Source organism: Macrobrachium nipponense, chromosome 28 (assembly GCF_015104395.2).
Source record: "Macrobrachium nipponense isolate FS-2020 chromosome 28, ASM1510439v2, whole genome shotgun sequence".
NCBI lineage: Eukaryota > Metazoa > Arthropoda > Malacostraca > Decapoda > Palaemonidae > Macrobrachium > Macrobrachium nipponense.
In genome coordinates, this window is record NC_087217.1 from 73,514,150 (window position 1) to 73,536,649 (window position 22,500).

Sequence of the window (22,500 nt, forward strand, 5' to 3'; positions counted from 1 at the left end):
TATCAAGCTGTCCTGAAATGAAGTTCTTGAGGATCCTGTTGGGATTCTCTCCTATGATTAATCTGCGCAGCAGTTGTTTACAAATGGTCTGTGACTTAACTACTAAGTATCCCTTTCTCATGCCAGATCGTCACAGTTTTAGGCAACAGAAGATATGTGAAGAATTGCCACGAATTACATGAACCCTTTCTGTTTGTCAAAACTTATTACGTTTTCTAGACATGGGCCATATAACAGGCAACCAGTTTTCAGTGTTTTACAGTCACATCCTGTCAGCTAACTTGACCACGTTCTTCTTCAAGAACTTGACATTTATGAACATGTGTGTTACAGTTATTTTAATAAAGCTTAATCAGAATACCACAAACAAGAACTGCCAAAATTTGTAAAGCTCAACAAGAGAAAATTAATTCCGAACTACCTAACAGACTTGAGTATCACCATGAACAAGAACCGCACAGTCGATGTGCTCAATGGTTATCAATCCATCTGGTTGGCAGTATTGAAAACCATAGTTTTAAGTACAGTCCTGTACAACAATACAGTCTATTTTCAAATAAATTTAGCACTACTTACGATTTATTTATTTTAGACAGTGGCTTGATTAGGCATTTTCAAGTATAGTATTTTTTTAGGGCGATTTTTTCTCCCGGCCAACAACGAGACCCTGTGAAGAATAGCACATTTTCTAATGATATCCCAACGAGTTTTTACAATCTCAGAATCTAACAGTGAGATGGAATTCGTGAAAGTGGGAATGAGGTCTCAGAGACCCGGATCATTATGAAGCAAATGAATTAACAGTTCAGGATCATTTGAATGCTCTTAGGGTGTCCTTCAGTTCAAGGTTGTTTCTATTAATTATTGATTTTTTAGCAACAAAATCAAAATGAACGAATGGTTAAGTAGGATAAAAGAAAATTGTAACGACTTGAAAAAAAAGCCTATTTAGTGACAAACCATTATACAATATTGACGTCTTTTTCATCACATTTTCAGAGTAAACTTCACATCTGGATGTATGAGTTAATATAACCTATATGAAAAGCTATGTAGCATAATGCATTTTCTTGAAATTTATGAATTTATAAGCTGCATACCATCTGCATATCAAATGAACGCTTATTAATTGGTTTTTCATAATTTAGAAGGATCATTACATACATGAAAAGATTATCGCTAATAATATCATTAATACTAGATCACTGTAAAATATATGTCTAATTTTCACTGTGATAGCAAAAAATAAGGCACATGTATAGATGACAAAATTAATACCCTGTGGTATAGGTTTAGCATAATGGAATAAGCCAAGGTTAACTCACATCTAATTGTACCTCTCTCCCGTCAATCTAATCTAAACCAAATTATTTCATTCGCGAGTAAAATTTTCTGATTTTTTGTAGTTTAATTCCAGAACTGTACAGGCATCCACAATGACAGATGGGTTAACAGTTAAGTATGAAAATTTCAGAAATTTTGTGTCAAGTTTGTAATAGTGATGTTGATGCCTATTGTGGACGATGTTATGGTTTCATCCATCATTTCCAATTTTTTTATGTTTTCTGTGAAAGAAAACTATTGAGATGGCTTTGTCTGTCCGGTCTCAGACCTTACAATTACTGATGCTGGAGGGCTGCAAATTGGTATGTCTATCATGCACCTTCCAATCATCAAACATACCAAATTGTAGCCTTCTATCTTCGGCGGTATTTTGTTTATTTAAGGTTAAAGCTAGCCATAATGGTATAGTGGTGCCAACAACACAGGCCACAACCTGGTTGTGGCATTGTACGCTATACAGAAAAACCCTATTTTGATGAAGAAACTTCGGAGCATTTTTTACTGGTTTCTGTTATCGTGTTATTAAATGGAATTTTGTGAATTATGAATTATATGTCCTTTACTTATTTTGTTCGCAGGTAAGAAATGGCATTTGAAAAAGGGCTACTTCTAACTCTTTTTTGTGGGACTATGAAGTGATCTTCTATTGTGGACTTTGCAAATTCCTGGTAAAGCTCACAACAGCCCTCTAGCTTTGAGACATAACCTTAACTCTACTGTGATATTTTTGGCTCTCTCAAACTGAAATGAACAAAATAGCCGAAATAATACATAATGATCCTCCTCTACATAGTGTTATCATTACCACTGACATCATGCCTTTTTTTTTACCTGGCTGTCATAGGAGATCGTCGACTTAGTACTATCAGACATAATTTGTCACTTAATTCAGCCGGAAAACAGCAATATTTAACATTGCGTTGTCAGAGAATCTAAACCTGGTTTCCCTCCCTTTGGAACATTAATGCATGAAGCCAAACCCACGAGGAAAATAAACACTCCTCTTATATAAAGGGATAACTTTGATGCACTCCATCTGCGACGTTCGATGCAATGAAAATATCACTCAACGTACGTGAGTAGGTGATGCATGATGGATTACTGTGCCATTGCCTTAATAAAAATCACATAACTATAATGATTATTCTTTTAATTTAAAAGTAAATAAGTAAAAAAAAATGAACAGATCCCTACTTATTACGTGCCCTTGAATATAGAACACAATAGCTCATATTATGAAGCAGAGTTGGGCTTGCTTCTTTTCATATTTGAATGGGTAAATTTAATTTGTAATTGCCAGGAAATATAGATAAATTCAATGGCGAATGGTCCTCCTCCAAGGGTGATCTGGTTATTAGTACAGATGATCTTATAGAGCTTTGGCGTTCGCCAGATGAAATCTAAACTCGAGCTGAGGGCATTCATTCACTCGTCCTTTCAAAATTAATACGCTTAGATGAATGAGAAATTACCTCCTTTTGTTTAGTTGTATCCAAAGTTCTACTGTATTTATTTCTTAACTGATGCGTGATTGTATAAAATCTAAAGAGCATGATTTTGGCAATCTATAAATCGTCAAACACCCTGAAGAACGGATAAAACACTTTGGAGATAATGAAAGGCGACACGAACCAGATAACGTAGGGTTTTGCATCCGAGAGATACCACGCATTGATAAAATGAATATTTATGAGATAAAGTTACCGCTTTGATATGCATAGAATTCGAGACCGGGTTAAAAACAACTACGGAGCGACATTTTCAATGCATGCAACCAAGGAATAACAGACTGGGCTGCCTTCATGTTTATTTATAGCACTATGGGGACAGGGATTTTTAGGCTCTTTATTTATCGCTTTTGCTCTTCTCTTTGTTTGTTGCCTCTCGTTGACCTGGACTTTTATTACCAACGTTTCTGTGACGTCATGTTTGGACTATTTTAGCCTCCTCACATTTTTTACTCATATTATATTTGTGATGACCCACGCATGCCCTCTGCCAGATGCCACGTTAAACCATTTAATGCACAGTATCCGTGGTGTGATAGTTTAATTAACTAAATTTTATACTATTCATGGAGTTTTTGTATTAGTTTATTCTACGTAACTGAGTCAGATTCGAGTTGCTGAATTAAAACAAAAATAGTTAAATCTCAAATTCCCTCTTTGTTATGTTGGAACAACAATCTGAGCCATTTTGCTTTGTTGAAGTATTTCCTTATAATTAGTTTCTGATTATGATGCAAACAGTTGCATTAAGATCAACTATCCATTTGATATTCACGTTAATACCCGAATACTGGAAATCTTGTTTAACATGATATATTTCTCATTCCATCGGCAAATAAAAACGGCATCAATTATAACTCAGATGAATTTGGCACAGGGCAAATGATGAGTGTGTGATTACTGCTCTCTCTCTCTCTCTCTCTCTCTCTCTCTCTCTCTCTCTCTCTCTCTCTCTCTCTCTCTCTCTCTCTCTCTCTCTCATAACTTATTGTAAGCTTAAAATTATATATATATATATATATATATATATATATATATATATATATATATATATATATATATATATCCCACGAGACTGTGGTCCCTGTAGGTGATTAATCCTTCTACGATTTGACTTACCTTTTATTAAAGTATTGTGCAATCATAAAAGAAAAGAAAGAAATATTTGTTCTCCTATTAACCTGTTATATGTACGTAAAGCAAAAGTTCAAAAATCAAATAATATCTTATGTTAATAATTTAGTGTGAATAATATTTTGCGTTTTGTGTTCTTGAGGAGAATTCACAAAGAGTCAGATGTAATACTGATTAATGTTTTTTTTTTTATTATCACGGATGAGCAAAACTATACGTTGACATCGATATGATTGAAAAAACAATAAGGGTCATTTTGATAACCTTATCGTTGGTGCTATTTTTATCATCTTCATAGCGAAGGTGACCTTTCTAAAACCTTGTTGCACTCTGAATTCTGTTTTTTTATCTAGTTTTGTGATAGATTGTGGAAAGCACATATTTTAATTGCAATTATCATTTAAAGAAAATAAATTGTCCCTTTGAGAGCGTACAACTTCAACTCGATAAAAAAATATGTATTTATTGACTTATTTATTTATTTATTTGGTTATCTATTTTTTTTTACCAATTTACTTTATTTTTTCTTAATATCCTTATTTATAGATTTTTTTTTATATGTCTTTGTTTTCTGTTTGTTTGCATTGCTTTCTTTCTTTCTTTCTCTCCTTTCTTCCTATCTTTTTTTCTTTCTGCTTATTTTGTTCATTTATTTGATGTTTGTTAATGTATTATTTTCCATTTATTTGTTTATTTAGCTAAAAGAATAAAGTGATGGATTCCTATACTGCATTCTAATAGGTTCATGAAGTAAGTGTTTTTCCCAAATGAGTGCCTTTCTTATTCCCTTATTCCCGTGCAATCAAGTAGCCCATCAACATCGCAACCACCGATATTAGAGAAAAAACATCGAGTAAGAGTGACTTATTTGGGAATTATAGCAGTATTCAAAAACCCATATTATTTGCATATATTTTCCAGAATATTTCAATGGAACTAAAGGAATTTCTTCTTATTCAGCCTCTATTGCTTCTCATTTACTGTCCACTCGACGCTGCAGGACGAAGGCACATCCTAAAGAGCAAAGTCTTCTGACCCATTTCTTCAGGAAAACTTCCCTTTGTGAGAAACCTCAACATCAAAGGAAAGGAAAGAATGAAAAGAATGAAGAGACAATTTTTGAGCATTCATTTTGATTCATTTTGAAGTAAATTGGCAAATAAGTAGCCCTTTGATTCACGATGACTTTTGACGAAAGGGACAAGTTTTGTCAGATAGGGTATAAATGATTTTGGGATGACCAAACTGCCCTTCAATGGTCAATATAAGTGTCGATGTTTATAGGCAGTGAATGCCTCGATTTATCCCGAGACCTAAAATCCATTGACTATATAGCAGTGTCCACCTAGCTTTGCAGCTAAGCCCCTCCCACTGTACGTCAGTGATTGCCTAGCTCTCGAAGGGGAATGGCGTCACACTAGTTAATAGGCATACTCGTCAATTTCTTATATTTTAAGGTAATGGCAGGTCATAAGCCTACTCATCAATTTCTTATATTTTGAGGCAATAACAGGGCTTAAGCCTTCTCGTCAATTTCGTATATTTTGAGGCAATGGCAGGGCATAGGCCTACACATCAAATTCTTATATTTTGTGGCAATGACAGGGCATAGGCCCACATGTCAAATTCTTATATTTTGAAGCAATGTCAGGGCATTGACCTACACATCAACTTTTTATATTTTGAGACAATGAAAGGGCATGGGCCTATACGTCAATTTCTTATTGCAAATAGTTTTTTACCCGTTTCTGTTGGAAATGGGGTAGCTTTCAATTAATATAGTAGTTTCAACTCCAGGATATTTAATGTATGTGCATAAAAGTGGGATGTACATGTACAAGCAAGAGCACATACACATACATGCTTGGATGGCCAAATCTTAGGACTGTCTCAGCCTTACACACAACAATCAAAGTGCTTTCAATGAACCATATTGAAAAAATATTTATTAAAGGGATAACAAATTATATTACTGTGACGAGCAAATATAAGGCTACTGTAGCATTTCTATAACAATGAAGGCTATGGTAAGAAGTCATCATAAGATACTTAACAAATTCGAAAAATATATGATAGCTGAAAAGTTATGTATGAAGTGATCCAAACCAGTCTCCGAGTAGCCCATGAATCACTTGGTTTTGGGGGCATTGTAGAGCCAATCTCTCTCTCTCTCTCTCTCTCTCTCTCTCTCTCTCTCTCTCTCTCTCTCTCTCTCTCTCTCTGTTGTTAGGAGAATATTCTAGCGCAGACTATATTCATAAAGATCTCGATTACTTTTAAATAAAACAAATTACTAAATTTCAGTTAACAAGAGTAGGCAGGTGATTCTTTATGCCAGTATTTTTCGAATAATTCTATGCTTATTCTGCAAAGTTAGGACACCATATGGAAAATTTTCGAAGACACTACAAGCACCATAACAGAAGCAACAAAAACAAGAATATCACAACAAGAACCACAATAAAAACGGCTGAATATAAGATAAGCCTATAATTCAAACGTCATAATCTGCGTAAACCGACAAAAAGACATAGGACCTTGTAGGTCTACGTCTTTTTTCATGATCCTGTTTTTCCGAAAGGAGATAATGTCCTTAAGAAAATTCTCAGCAATTTATATCCAGTGTGACTAGTTTAACTTATCATAATGTAAACTTTCGTAAAACAAAGGTATATTCCGATGTTGTGGAGTGCAGTCACTGCTTGTCATCCCTCCGAATGTGTAAACGATTCCAATTAAATCGATTTTAAGACTATTGAAATGTAGTATTATTTGCTGAAATAAATATGAAATACTAGTCTGCATAGCTCTGAGAAATATTTAGTTTAAATTAAGAATAGTGAAGACGCTTGACAATATCAGACGGTAATTACCATTATCCAGTGATTCAAGTGTGCCGATACGAACACAGACATTCCCAGAGACACCTCCGTATTCAGGTGAACCTCATTTATGAAACACGAGATTGCAGAAACTTGGAACACTTCTGACTTTATTCATATTTCCCTTTGTGTGTGTGTGTGTGTGTGTGTGTGTGTGTGTGTGTGTGTTTTTATTATGCTTTTATTTCTGGAGGTAATATAACGCTTCCTTTTGATAATCAGTACAACGTATAACCATTGCAAAATAAAGGAAGATGAAAAGAACCTAAGATTAACCAACTTTTCGAAACTATTTCCAACCGATCAGCTTCAAGGATTGGCCGTGACGTAATCAGTGGGTGGGGCTTAGCTACAAAGCTAGCTGGACTCTGCTATAGCATGTTTTGCTTTGAGGTATGCCTTCCAGTGTTTAGCTTACAATTTGTTATAATTCATCAGATGTCCTGCTTGTTTATTCCAGGGTAAATCCCTATTTTACTTACATTGGAATTATTTTGTAACTTTCAGACCTAACATCCATGGTAATAATTACTTTGGCAAAGTATATTACCTGTTTTTATTAATTTATTTATTTACTTATTTATTTATTTGTTTATTTACTTATTTAATTATTTATTTTCGAAAACCGAAGGAATATGATTTACATTAACTGCAATCCGTTTGTGTAACTAATTTTGTTCATTTTTTTTATTTCTACTTAATTGAATTTATAAGCACGTTTATAGATTAATAGATAGCGTTATTAGCACACTCTTTCACAAATGTTTCGTATGAAATATAACTGCTTCACTGGCATTCAATAGATGATTAACCTTATAAGTTTGTCTCAATATACCGCTTTTTTAAAGTGCAAAAATTAGGTAGGAGTTATATGATATTCATAACATCACGGATATTCTTTAGAGACGTGGGCATCATAAGTGTTTATCTAACTTGAAGAAAAACGTATTTCGTAACGAAAGAATACGGAGAAATTAAAGGACGTTAAGATCTTGTTCTAACACAGTTGTAAGATGTGGTCCATGAAAAGGAAATTGCCATGTGTTTATTGGGCATTCTACTTGGCATTGCGATTTAGTTAACAACCGTTATGAATGGGGTAGGTAGTTGAAACCTTCCAAGTGATCTAGATGCTAGCTGAATGTTCGGTAGTACCTTATGAAGGGTTTATGTAGGTAGCTCGCTCGTGTTGCTCGTGGTTGAAATCAATAGCAATTTCATCAGGTAAGTATATCTTAGCTTAACCAAACCACTGAGCTCGTTAACAGCTCTCCTAGGGCTGGCCCTAAGGATTAGATATTTGTCTGTGCCTAGGAACCATTTGGTTATCTCGCAACGGGACTTACAGCATTATTGTGGGATCCGAACCACATTATATCGAGAAATGAATTTCTAATCACCAGAGATAAATTCCTCTGATTCAACGTTGGCAGACCAGAGAGTCGAACACACGACTATCGAATCGGTAGGCAAGGACGTAACCAACTCGTCTAAAGATGAACTCATCAGATAAATAATATGAGTGACCTATAAGGAAGTGGTCCAAGCTCAATATGTGAAGACTCTAAAAAGAAAAAAATATATATATAAATTGGGCTATGTTGGGTGCTATTAGTCTAATGGTTGGTCTGATTTATTGAACTTTGGCAGTGAAGCAAAGTGCTGGGCCACTAAATGTAGAACTTTTTTTCTTGAAGTTTTTATTCAATAAATTATTTCCAAAACATTACAACAAATGCAGAACTACATATATTTTCATCTAAAATTCATTGCATTTAATGTTACAAAAATTCTTTGTGAAATACTATTTATAATCAAACGTTCAGGCACATTCTTGTCTTTGAATAACCATATGTAGAACTGAGAGAAAAAGGTAATAAACAGGTTGGAGGCACAAGAATGAAGAAGTGAAATGGAGATAAAGCGAAAAGTAATAAAATGGCTGCAGTTAAGGGCGGAAAGGGCACAGAAAATACCCTTTAGTAATGCCAGTGAGCCAAGTGAGGTGCACTGATAGCACTACTCAACTCCCCCCCACCCCACTGTGGCACTACTAATTTTTCCTTTATCAGTGTCAAGTTCTGCCAAATGGGTATAGTGTTGGGGTTTTCCTCGTATTGCCTTCTGTCTCTGCGTGAATGTGGCATGGAATTTGCTTAGGGAGTGGTATCATAGTATATTGGGACAAGTTATTGGAACTTGTAAATAGAACTTAATCTTCCCAAGAACGTCACATACGTGTAGGGCACGGTAGTTGTTCATTAAAAGGCTTGCTGTCTTGGTAATTTTGTAATTCATCACCAAGTTGATGGTCTGTTGGCATAAGGTGGTGGTTTGTGCTGAGGTATAATATTACATGTAGCACTCCTCTTATGCAGACACAGTAGAAAATATAAATTGCTGCTATCTTTTCATGGTGGGGGATGGTAGGACATTCCAGATGTCGAGGGCCTTTGTGATTTTATGGTAAATGCTCTTCTTCACTACTCTTCTTAACCATAATTTCCTAACCTTGGTTAAGGTCTTCATGGACAGATGGCCACAAGGTAAAATAACATTACTGGTTTGTGCAAACAGGATGTTGAGGAAAGGAAGTTTCTCTCTGATGTTCATTTCATTATTGTAGTGGAGGATGCTACATTCTGAATGCCTGCTACAGGACGTTAACCTCTCTTTCCTTTCCCTACCAGATAAAGATACCATTGAAAGTACCAACAATAGGCTGCTGGTGCATATATACAAGTAGAGGTTCAATATTCAACTGTAGCCGCTAAAAGTAGGGAACAAGAGTTCCTGAGAATCCCATAGGCATGTTATTTACTTTGGTATGCATATGGTCACTATGGGGCCTGTATGCATATGGTCACTATGGGGCCTGAGAGGGCATTCGTTGTCCTGATCTTTGTTCATGTTTATGGGTAGTGTCATTGCAATATAGCCAGTCTGAGCTGTGCTGTATGGTGTCCTTAACAGGCACATTAGTAAAAATTACTACTTTACATGATTAGCCCCTTGGCGTGGGAATATTTTATGGGCTCCAGGAATTCAGCAGAAGCTTAACAGCTATATTTGGTTGGTAACAAATGGTGTAAGGATCTGATCACCCACTTTTACAGCAGGTAAGGAGGAGCTACAATCTACTGTGTTTTGGGAAGAGGTGGGAGCAGGTTGTATTCTACTAGCAGTTATTATTTCAGTGGTATGGTTAGCCTCATATTTCAGTGTCCTTGATCAAGTTTATGTCAGTGTTTTGAATTTTAGACTCGTCTAGGAAAACTGTGCGTGGTGTACAGGACTGGAAAGAAAGTGTTCAGGCAACTCCTGAATTAATAGTGTTCAGCTGGTCTTATTTTTTTCATTTCTGCTGGGCTCCAGTTATTCTGTTAATACTCTCGTTGTTGTTGAGAATATCCCGGATAAAGCATTTATAGAATGGTCACTTGATGAAGAAGTTGTGATGAATCTTTGTTCATTAACAAACAATATAGGACTGTTGGTGAAACTCAGGCTAAATTCTTTTATTGAAAAGTTACCTAACAGAATGGCCAGCTACCCCATGATGCTTATGCATATTATTCTGTTGTAGCTTATTCTATAAAAAAAAGACAGAAATCAGTTCAAAGATTTTCATTGGAAATGATAGCACAGCATGAAAGAGAAGATACTTCACACTCTCTTCATGCAAAATTGATTACTTTGCTTATATACTGTTATTTAAAAAAAAGTAATAGTTTATGTAAATCTCTATGAACAATCAACGGGGATGCAAAAAAATGAACAAAATTATTTATGTATTGCTTTTGTTTTGTGCCCGACTAGAGAGTAATCATACTATGTTGTTAAAAAAAATTCACGCTTTGTACGTTTGATTACTCAGGACATCAAAAGATGAGAAACTTAACTATTTCCTAGCACTTTAATTAAATATGAAATATTATTCGTAATGTATCAAACTTCTCTCTCTCTCTCTCTCTCTCTCTCTCTCTCTCTCTCTCTCTCTCTCTCTCTCTCTCTAGCTGATTACATCGACTTTATTTCAATGGCATTTATCTTATCTTCATTGACAACCATCTACAATAAAAGATTGCCTTGAGATTCCAGGAATCCTTTTGTTCTTGTAATGGTCATTTCACAAGCAAACATTGTCATCACTTAATGGCAAGTGTCCTTAATAACCTACAGTGATAATCAATGTTAATTTGGGATTTTTGGGGCTTGAACTCGATGTTCTAAACAATTCTGGTGTGAGAATGTCCGGATTACTGATGAACCTCCTTCCATTTTTCCCATCCATGCCGCCATTTCTTTAAAAAGACTAGCTCTGTTTTCTTCAAGCAAACAAGCATCTCCAAAAGTAAGTAAGCCGAGTTTTCACCTATCAGAAAAGTGAAGCATCAACTTCTTCATATAACCTTTCTCTTTGTAATAAGGACTTTGTTATATTTCATACAAACACTTTCGACCTCTCCCCTGCCTTTGTAGTTTGTCTTTTCTATCATCACCAAACGCAGAAAAATTTACTGCGTATTCTCTGGGTGTTTTTATTATTTCATTCAAGATAATATTAAAATCCACGAACTCTAAAGCCATTTTTTTGTGATACATTTACCATAACCAGTCACTCACACATCCACGTATTCTATACACGCATCACCTTCACCATATAGAATTCTTATTACTGTCAACAAATAACATCTTTCCACTATATTGTCAACAATCACTTATTTGTCCACTTTCTCGGGGTCTTTTTGTATATCTAATAAAGCCACCCATTTATATCTATTTGTTTTAAAAGGATTCATAAACTGCATCATAGAAGCACTTGTTCGGCACGCTCCCTTCTTTTACATGAATAACTTTAACGATATCTCAGCTTCAGGTTTCATCAAAACTTCCAGATACTTCCTATTTAATGCTGCTAACGGTCTGAAACAAAGAAGCAGAGAGGCAGACTCCCAGAACCAATAAGGTAACCTGCTCGGCGGAAATAATGATGTTCAGGCATCTGAAACTTTATATTCAGCTCAAGATATTACATTAGTTTAGCTTTTACATTTTCTTTTCGTCTCAATATGTCGAAATACGGCATTTGCATTTCTACATCTTCTTGCCTTGAATCGTTTCCTGTAAATATTGGAAGTTTGCAATTACAGCACAAAAATTTTACGAATGATTTTCAAGCATTCGTTTTTCATCGTAAACGTCCACCTTCACTCAATTTAATACAAAAATAAAATAATTTGCTCTTTTACCCTTAGAGTTTATGCATGTAATCTGTCCATATCTCAGAAAAAATGGGCAAAATGATGTATGTCTCTTTTCAAACAATTATAATATTTCGACAACGGAAAACAAATTTAGCTGGAGACCAAGAAAATGTCAAAGTGAAAAGATTGAGAGAGCTAAGAATTTTTCTTTATACCAAGGTGTAACTTTTTCATTCTTATGCTTCATCGCCCTGAAGCGAATATTGCAGAAATGTACTGATTCGTGGGTTACGAATTTGAGATTAACTCTCTCTCTCTCTCTCTCTCTCTCTCTCTCTCTCTCTCTCTCTCTCTCTCTCTCTCTCTCTCTCTCATGCTTAGGATAGTAACCCTGGTGCAAAAAATTAAGGAAATAGGCAAATAATGAAAGAGCTTAGCTGTGCCCAGTTACCATTTCCTTTCTTTCTTAAGATTTCGTTCGTTCGCCTTTATTTCCGAATTATTTTGTTCTTCCCTGACAAAAGCGGAATCTGTGATCAGTAAAGAATAAGAGAAAATGCGCAATTTTTGTTTCTAGGACTTAATTCAGGTATTGATTTGGGGGGAAAAATTGTTGTTATGAGAAGGATTTAATGGAAATAAAAAGAAATTCTTATAGGCTCCAAAACGTTCACCCAAAAAACACTGTAAGTATCTGTATTAACGACGAAAAAAATCACCGCACATCCAGTGTTTTTAACATTTATCTCTTGGTTTCCTTTTGTAAATGAGTTATTGCGATTATTAAAGGTTTTCAGCTCTATTATATGAAGTTTATTTAAACATTTTGAAAATTATCTTTTTTTACCACATCGTTCCCCCGTTTGTATTAATATTTCTGCTATTTCTATACATTTTGTGTACCCCGGACAAAGCTATAATGATTAACTTTCATTCTGTTGTTGATTTATTGTGGATTCTCCATATTCTCTTTATTGTTATGCATAAATTTCCATGCAATTTTAGTTATGTGAAATTGTAAAAGTACACTGCTTCTGACTTATTAGATAGTCTATTTGATATTCATATGATCCTAGATTAGAACAAGTTTTACGCCAACGAAAATTCTGAGTTTTATTACGGCGTTTTAAAAGTAATTCATGTTGCAAATTGCCTTCAGATTTTTTCTTAAGAAAACAGAAACAAAAAAGATGGAAATTGAAGCAATTATTTGTTTATTTATTTATTAATTTTTATCCTGCAGGTGAAATAAAAATGTGGCCTTTTACGTGACAGTTCTGCGTTTGCAATAAGCATAATGCAAATTTGAACATTATGTTTATTAGGGAAAACTGGGAAATATAATCATCAATAAGAAAAGAAACGGTAACAGATTGTTAATAACGGTCTCCTGTTACAATCCCAAGCCCATCAAATCATAAAGTATTTCGCAGGTACCCCTCCTAACCTATGACAGATTTTCTGTACCAGATACGACAGATAGGTGTAGTAAAAAAAAAAAAAAAAAAAAAAAAAAAAAAAAAAAAAAAAAAAAAAAAAAAAAAAAAAAAAAAAGCCCATGCAGTCATAGGGTAAAAACAGTAATATTTTTCGTTAAAAACAAAATTGTATTTATGTATTCACATGTCAATGGTTGTAACATTGGACAAACAAATATTACGATGAATAGGGTGGTAAATAAGCCCTTCAATTGGTTAATGTGTACTTTAGGGAGAAGCAAAATGTGAATAATCTGAGCTCAAGAATATTACGTGACGAAGCATTTAATATTCAAAATGTATTCATGATACTTTAGTATGAAGTTAAAGTCGAGAGTAGTATTTTTTTATGGAATTTTATTTAAATATTTTCCAGTAGAGGAAGTTGGTTCAATAATCTAATCCAGTTTAGATTCTGAACTTCTTAGATTATGACAATATCTAGCCAAGAAAAACTAAAGGAATTTTCGGTAGTTGAAAGTGATTGAGAAATTGTTTTGAAATTCAGATTGCCCTCTTATCTAAGTCGAGTCAAACCATTGTTCTTTGGTGCTCTCACCATTGCAGGCACACATTTTGAAGAGAGTTAATAACTCATAACGATGTCAGACATCTCAATCCTTTCGTCGTATTTTGATGGAATAATTACCTGAACTTCAAATAATTAGTGAATGAAGTTGTCCCCTGTACGACAAACCTGGTAACATCCGAACACAAGATCAGAATTACGCCATTTGCTCTTCTCTTTATATATATTGAATATCTTGGAACCAGGCACATGTACATTCATCATCGTTAATACCAGAACACGCTGGTACATGTTATTAGTAATAGCCAATTAGAAGATATTCAAGAACTACGGAAAACTATATAAAATCATTCAACATAACAGTCCCTGCCACGTTCATACTTCGATGTTCTTTGCGACAGGACACCCAGAACACCACCTGTTTCAAAGATCTGCACGAATGGTTCATCAGCAGTACGTTAAGCTCCCTACGTAGACTTTGTCATTCAATCCCCATTTCTTTTATAAATTCTCGTGGTTATCAATTCTCCTGGATATTAAGGCCCTTCCTTTCCTCCTTCTCCATAACACGTTGGAATCATGCGGAATTTTCATCCATCTTCCAGCGCCCATTCTTTTCACATTCCCGAGCCATTTCCCTAATATTCGGATCCATCATTAAATTATCAATGAAAGTAAATGTTGGTCTTAATTACAGTCCAACATTTACTTTCAGTGATGATTTAAACCTCTTCCAAAGCTTTAACTCGCATCCTGTTCCCGTTCCAGCTCACCTATGCTGTGACTCGCCTTTTCTTTTATTCACCCATCAACCACTTATTTACTCCGATGTACTAAGACGAATCAGAGATCTCCATTCGTCTACAATCATCCCGGCTTCCAGTTGGTTTCAGAACCTTACTCCTCCTCACAAATACCTTCACCTTCCATCTTTTTCTCATACTTCAGACTCTTTTACTCGTTTCTGTAGTTAGTCTTCTCTATTCCCAATGAATATTGCATCATCTAGAAGTATCAGCGATTGCACTCTCCTTTCCCATCTCATTTTTTACCAGAAATTTCTGCAGTTTCTACCTATTTTTCATATCGCTCTTCCCAGAAGGATATTGAGCAAACATAAAAACACACACACATATATATAGATATATATATATATATATAGATATATGGAGATAAGATATATATATATGATATAAATATATATATTATGAGTATATAAACGTATATATAATATGTATGATATATAGATATCTATATATATATATATATATACAGTATACATATATATATATATATATATATATACTATATATATATCTATAATAATGAATATATATGTATATATCTATATATCTATATATATATATATATATATATATATATATATACATATACAGTCTATATATATTATATATATATATATATATATATGTCTATATATATATGGAATCTATATGTATATAGATATATATCTAATAAATCATATCTCTATCAGTATTATATTGTATTAGATATCTGATATATAGAATTATATACTTATATATGTATATATATATTATATATCAAGGAATCAAGGTTTCCTATGCGTAGATAAGCTACTTCCTAACCGTTTAAATATATATGTACACACACACACACACACACACACACATATATATTATATATTAATATATATATATATATATATATATATATATATACATATATACATACATTATATATTAATATAATATATATATATATACTATATATATAATATATATATATATATATATATATATATATATATAGCTTATCTACGCATAGGAAACCTTGATTCCTTGATACAGAGATCCTGCAAGTAGCCTTAATTTTTCAGAAGAATCCAATTTCAATTTTGGCGTGTTGGGCCGTTGTGGGTGGAAGAAACTTAGCGACGGGAAAACCGATATTTATAATTATAACTTCAAAATGTTAATAACTAAGATAAAAATCACCACTATACAACAAAATGTTATTCCGTACGCGGTGATTTAATGTCATTTTTGTTCCCTGCTTATGGTGAAATGGATATATGTAGTATTTACTGCCCTTATAACTAAGTATACTTGCTCAGCATATTTTCATTTCGTATATAATTTCGCTTCCGAGAAACCCCTTGTGCTAATATTTACACAGAATTCCAGATTTTGGTTTGGGTTTAAATTCTTTTAAAGAAATTGATACCAATAAGCCTAAGATTTATACGGAATTTTTCAAACGAAAGCACTGATGATGGTGATTAGTTCAGAAGGATATTATGGTTTCTCATTCTGATGACTGTCATAAATAAATTTTCCCTTTGACGAAACGAAATGCAGATACACGTAATTATTTTCCCAGCCCTCATTATGCATTCTGTTTAGTGTATTGAATAAATTTCAATGGAGGTAGTTTAAATTTTTCAAATTGGAAAGCAAGCACTACATGCTTCCTCCTGATCGGCAGTTTGGCATTAACACTCATCGCGAAAAGCGAGAAATGGAAAATGCCCTTGAAAAAATTGCTCTCAAAGATTAAATTACGCAGCGTTTCATATTACTACCGGCACCCCAAGCGGAGTAAAGCGTAGCTCATTATGCGCGCATTATGGTCTAAGCTATGGTATTGCAAAGAGAAGCCCATGGGATTAGCGTCTTGTGGAAATGAATGTGGAGATCGGTTTAGGTGACTTAGTTTGCACTGCACATCCTTATTTAGGTCTCTAGTCTACCCTCCCCCTACCATAAAACCAAACTGCTGAAATGCCAAAGTTTAAAGTTCAGGCATAAATGCACATGCGTTCGTGTATATATAAAATATATCAAGTTTAGCTGAATGCCATACGGAATTACGGAAAAAAAAAAAAAAAAAAAAAAAAAAAAAAATCGACATCGCATTAGTGATTGCTTGCTTGGAGACCTAGGAGATACAAAGAGAAAAAGCAGAAATTAATCAAAATTCTATATTGATTCTATTGATTTATCAGCCAGTTTACTACGCATTCGTATTTATGGCTATCTTTTGCTAAAGGAAAACAATCCCTAACAAATTCCGTCGCAAATACGGTGAGCTGATATGATGGGTGGAAAAGGGAATTCCATTAATAGACTAAGTAATACAGAAAGGGACTCGCTGCAAAAATAGAAAAAAAAAAAATCTTCGAGAATTTTATTCAGCGTGCTGATGCATGATAGGTAATGAATCCACATAAGATATTGCCATAGAATTTAAGTTAGTATGTTCATGTATCTTTAAACGCACATTTTCCTTGAATTTCGGGGCAGAAGGACAGGTTTATTTTGTATAACAATATAAATTCTGAATTCAAATATTTCATCTGGGTAGAAGGTTATATATTCTTGATAACTATTCTTGATAACTAAATCGAGCTTATCCAACATTCATTGTTATTTTAGTATACCCATTGAATGCCCAAGGTAGACTGAATTGCTTCATATAATGCCCAAATGAATTATCTTTAACGATCTCAAAAACTTCAAGTTCGCTATCGTCATCTGACTTGTAAATAAATTACTGATCAATGAAATCAAAACGACTGGATGCAGAGATTCCTCTTGAGCACCCTAACTCAATTGCCTTCGGACGCACAGTCAGGATTGAGTTGATTGCACGGTTCTTTGAATACCCTGGATCTCAAAAGACAAACGCGCGTCCATTCATCATTGTCTATACCAGAACACAGCAGACAATATATCATCTGGCAGAGGCACTTCAGAAATATTTTTGCCATGCAGTAAAAACTGCATTTTTGTTCAGGAGGTCATACCGTCGATAGAAATCGATATAATAGTTTACTTCTGAGTTTCTTACGTAATGCTACGCTAATCTACAGATCCTGATTACGAGATGCCATTTAATACATCTCCTGGACACATGAAAATATTTAATTAACTTTTACTGTCATAACTGCAGATGATTCGATTAAAAACAACAATCAAAGTGAATTGAGATTTCGATCAATGATATCATTCTGCAACGGTTGCATAGCTCTACCTAGCTACCAAAGACTAGCTGATGTTAGAAAGCTACTTTGACTGCTGGGCTATTCTTATATATATATATATATATATATATATATATATATATATATATATATATATATATACATAATATATATATATATATATATATATATATATATATTATATATATATATATATATATATATATATATATATATATATATATATTTATTACATATATATATTATATATATATATATATATATATATATATATATATATAATATATATATATATATATATCATATATATATATATATATATATATATATATATATATATATATATACATATATATATACATATATATATATATATATATATATATATATATATATATATATATATGTGTGTGTGTGTGTGTGTGTGTGTGTGTGTATTATATATATATATATATATATATATATATATATATATATATATATATATATATATATATATATATATATGAAAAATAAAGGATTTTCCATTTCGAGGTGCTTCTAAGTATGAAAGTATTCTGGACAGGTGAATAACTTCATAAATGTCATTTTGCAAGCCTCTTTCCATTGAAAGTTTTAATTTAAATTTTTTTCTTGATTTTTGGTATGCAGTTATTTTTTCTTATAGCTGAATGTTCACGGGTCAGTAAAGAAGTAAGTAAATCAAAATTCTTGTTGGATATAGGCTAATGATTCGAGCAGTTTTTTTTTTTGTGAATTTGACTTTTATTGCCTCTCGCATTGAATACAAAATTTGAGGTCTAATGTGTTAGGAACTATAGTAATGCTGATATGAAAAATCAGCAAGAGACCAAGAAATTATATTCCTGAGTCCATATAGAACATGTTTTCTGTCCCATTTCTAGAATTCAGTAATCGCCCCTTCCTAATGTGCCGAGAATCCCTATGACTTTTCACAGGATGAAAACACAATTAGCTTTCTCATGTTGGGACGACTGTCAACTCTAATTCTTTCGATGTTTGTTTGCAGGAGGCTCAAGCGGCGGCGATGCAGGTGGGCCGAGGCTGACAGTGACCCCGCCCTCTCATGTGGTGTTTTCCTCCGAGACTGGAGTTGTGGTGGGCTGCGTGGCGGAGGGCTCTCCGCCTCCCACCGTCACGTGGGTTACGCGAGAGGGACGCCCACTCCCTAATTACTCTCCATTCATCGACATTCTGGCTAATGGATCTCTAGTGCTCAGGCCATTTCAACCTGACAGGTTTGAATACCTAATATTTTCATTTTAACAGCAGGATACTGATTGTTATGGCAGATTATCGGGGGGAAATAAGATTTTTGCTCTTTTGGGAATAAGCCATTATTTCACAATTTCTGTCCTGCTGTCGTGAATGTATACAGATTACTACAGATAACTTTATTATTAATTTATATCAACAATATAATTTTCATGAAGCTACATTATTAAACTGCATTACTGACGAGTGGGCACAAAGTAAGAATATACAACAACATTTGTTTTAGCCAAAAGATAAAGAAAGTTGGCTATGGTATTTTGCAGAAGAAACGACCTCACTTTGCTTTATCTGTCAAACAGAATAAGGGTTTCAAAGCCTTAATCAACTTTTAAGGCCCAGTGGACCTCCATCAATCTCATATGCATATAATCCTCTGATACCTGAAACTTACACTGTTATTAACGGCAAGTTTACAATACTATATGAAATTTATTGCCAATTCAAAGTTAAAGGTTATTGTAAGTTTGATAAGGTTATTGTAAGTTGATAGGGTTATGGAAAATATGGCTGACTGCAGGGTTGCAGGTATATGAAGATCAGGGAAATGCTTCAAAGGATGGGTGAAAAAATTATTTATCTATTTCTTTTAAGCAAAGGCGATAGAGAAGACTTACACATTTATAGGGGTATAAGAGTCCTTAGTATACCATGGAAGGTGTAAAGTAGGATTTTAATGGAGAAAAGTAAGAATCATAACAGGGAGTCAGATTAGACAAGTGAGAGGGTGTGTGGATTCATTTTTTTCAATGAAACGCTATTGTGGGAAGTTTGAAAGTAGATGGTAAAGGTGTGCTCAGCACTCGTGGACATAGAAGAGCTGATATAGAGGCAATATTGAGGAAGCTGTGAATGTAAGGCAATAAAGATAAGTATTTGTGCGTTAGAACAATAACTAGTTTAATGCAAAAATTAGGAGGAGAAAAGGGAATTATGGTTATAGTTCTGCTTGATATCTGCATAGGTGGGACACTGCTAATGACTGTTTTTTATAGCTAGCTAAAAATTTAGATTAAGACTCAAAGCCGCACATTGGTAAATAGGAAAAAGCTACAAGCTCTTTATAGACATAAAAAAATCCAAATTTAATGGTGTTAACAACCCCAGAGGAAAAATCGCCTTACCACTTGATTTATGGCATAATGAGGTTGAATCTAATAAGAATTTAGGCATTACTTATTTGACTAAATCATATTAAGTTTTAATGACACGTTGGGTGATATTGCTGTGAAATTTGAGCCTTCTTTAGCTAACTGAACAATGAACTATAGGCATTCATTCAAAATGCTGGTGATAACTCAGGTGTGCAGTCTAAATTGTGGTATATAGGACAGTATTTTAGTCCAATGCAGATTTCAGTTTAAAAACTGATAGTATGGAGTATTCATTCATATAATGATCATTTTCCTTATTATATCGACGCCCGTAGCATTATGGTTTGACCTATGGACAACTTTTCTAGCTGGATGAAATCTATAGGAAATGTTAACAATTACAACAGGAACTTTAAAACAAGAGAATATAGCATAAAGGTCTTTGATAGTTGTGATTAAAGAGAGAAAAAGAGAGAGAAAGAGAGAAAAAAAAAAGGATATGGCAGTGAGACTAAACGAAACGAAGGTTGCTTGTGTTCAACAAGTCGTGATATCCTTGGAGTATGAATTCTATGTTCGAACTAAAAAGAAGGGAAATTGATAGCTTACGAGTGAAAGGAAATATTATGTGGAGATATTATAATTTTTTCTTTGTGAACACAGCTCCCATTCTATGGCTATCCGGAGAAGCGTCATAAACTTGAGATTTGAATCTTGTTCGATGCATAGTCATCTCTCTCTCTCTCTCTCTCTCTCTCTCTCTCTCTCTCTCTCTCTCTCTCTCTCTCTCTCTTCCGGGTCTCTTAATATTCCGCTTTTTCATATGGCATATCACAATAAATTTAGTTAATCATCGCCGACCTTATCAAGCTTTCTGTTTGTTGTTCAGAAGGGGGAACTCCAAAGCCTTATTGTGCTTTTCAGTTCACGTTTGGAAGACAGTTGCGAGTCGCAACATTTAGTCAATATCAAGCAGATATCTCTCATCTTGGTGTTTTTTTTATTGAACAAAATAATACTAGTCAAATATAGAAAGTTTGGTCTCTCCTTACGCATTTTCCTTTCTTATTTATGCAACACAATGTATACAGCGTGTCAAAAAAAGTCATCAGCTTCGTTTCATGGTAAATGTTTGCGGGCTGTTGTGGACGGTGAAATTATATGATTTTATCAATCCTCATTTTAGCTCACGTTTATTAATCCTACTTGACCTCAATTAATTTTCAGTTGAAAGAAATTTCACGGCAATATTGGCAAGCTATTTCATGAGATTAGGTTTTGAGAGACTTACGGATTGATACAAAGAAGAGATTAGATAATTAATCCTGGAACGCGCTAAATACGCTTCTACAGTAATTACATTGATCACGAGAGTAAAAGTGTTAATGAGTCAGTCAGGGGCAAAATTAAAAAAAAAAGAACGACGCCGAAATAACACGCACCACTCTGACAATTCAAGTGCAATTCTAATCATCGATAATTGATGGATGTCATTAGTTCAGACAGTTATGAAATGTCAGAGGGGAGTTATAATGTCATTTGTCAAATCGTTTATTGACATGTCAGCGAATGATGCTTTATTGTGAAAAAGAGAAATTGTCTGATGGTATTTCGTCACTGTTTACTGAAGTATATAAATAAAAAAAAATCGACGTTTTGATGATTATATGTCAACAATTTGTGTTAAAATAGATAGAAGCATACATAAATTGAAATCATAACAGGCCAGGGCAAGAATGGCAGTACTACGTGATGTTCTGCTGAAGCAGTAAGGCAAACTTCAGCGGCCATAGCACCGCCAAGAGTGCTGTTCCACGCTTTTACAGTTGATAAGGATTTGCAGTTCAGCGTTCTTTGTTTTCTAATAATTCCTTATGCTAGCACAAAGAAGTAACTCATCTTGAGACATGAAATATTCATTGCCTTAAAATGGACGCATAAATTTAGGATATGATATGACGCCAAAGTCCGTCAATAAAAATCAGCCCTTCTCTCTTCTTTTTCTGCATTGTATTCATTTTTTTTCTGAGTATCGTCAGCTTATCC

The 22,500-nt window shown here is 34.0% G+C and overlaps 1 protein-coding gene across 1 annotated transcript in view; it reads left to right on the forward strand.

Annotated features, from left to right (window-relative positions):
• Positions 1 to 22,500, forward strand: part of LOC135201874 (cell adhesion molecule Dscam2-like) — a 242,404-nt gene that overhangs the window by 36,788 nt on the left and 183,116 nt on the right. The window contains 1 exon segment of the mRNA XM_064231174.1: positions 19,098 to 19,326. Within this exon segment, the coding sequence (XP_064087244.1) occupies positions 19,098 to 19,326 (229 nt within the window).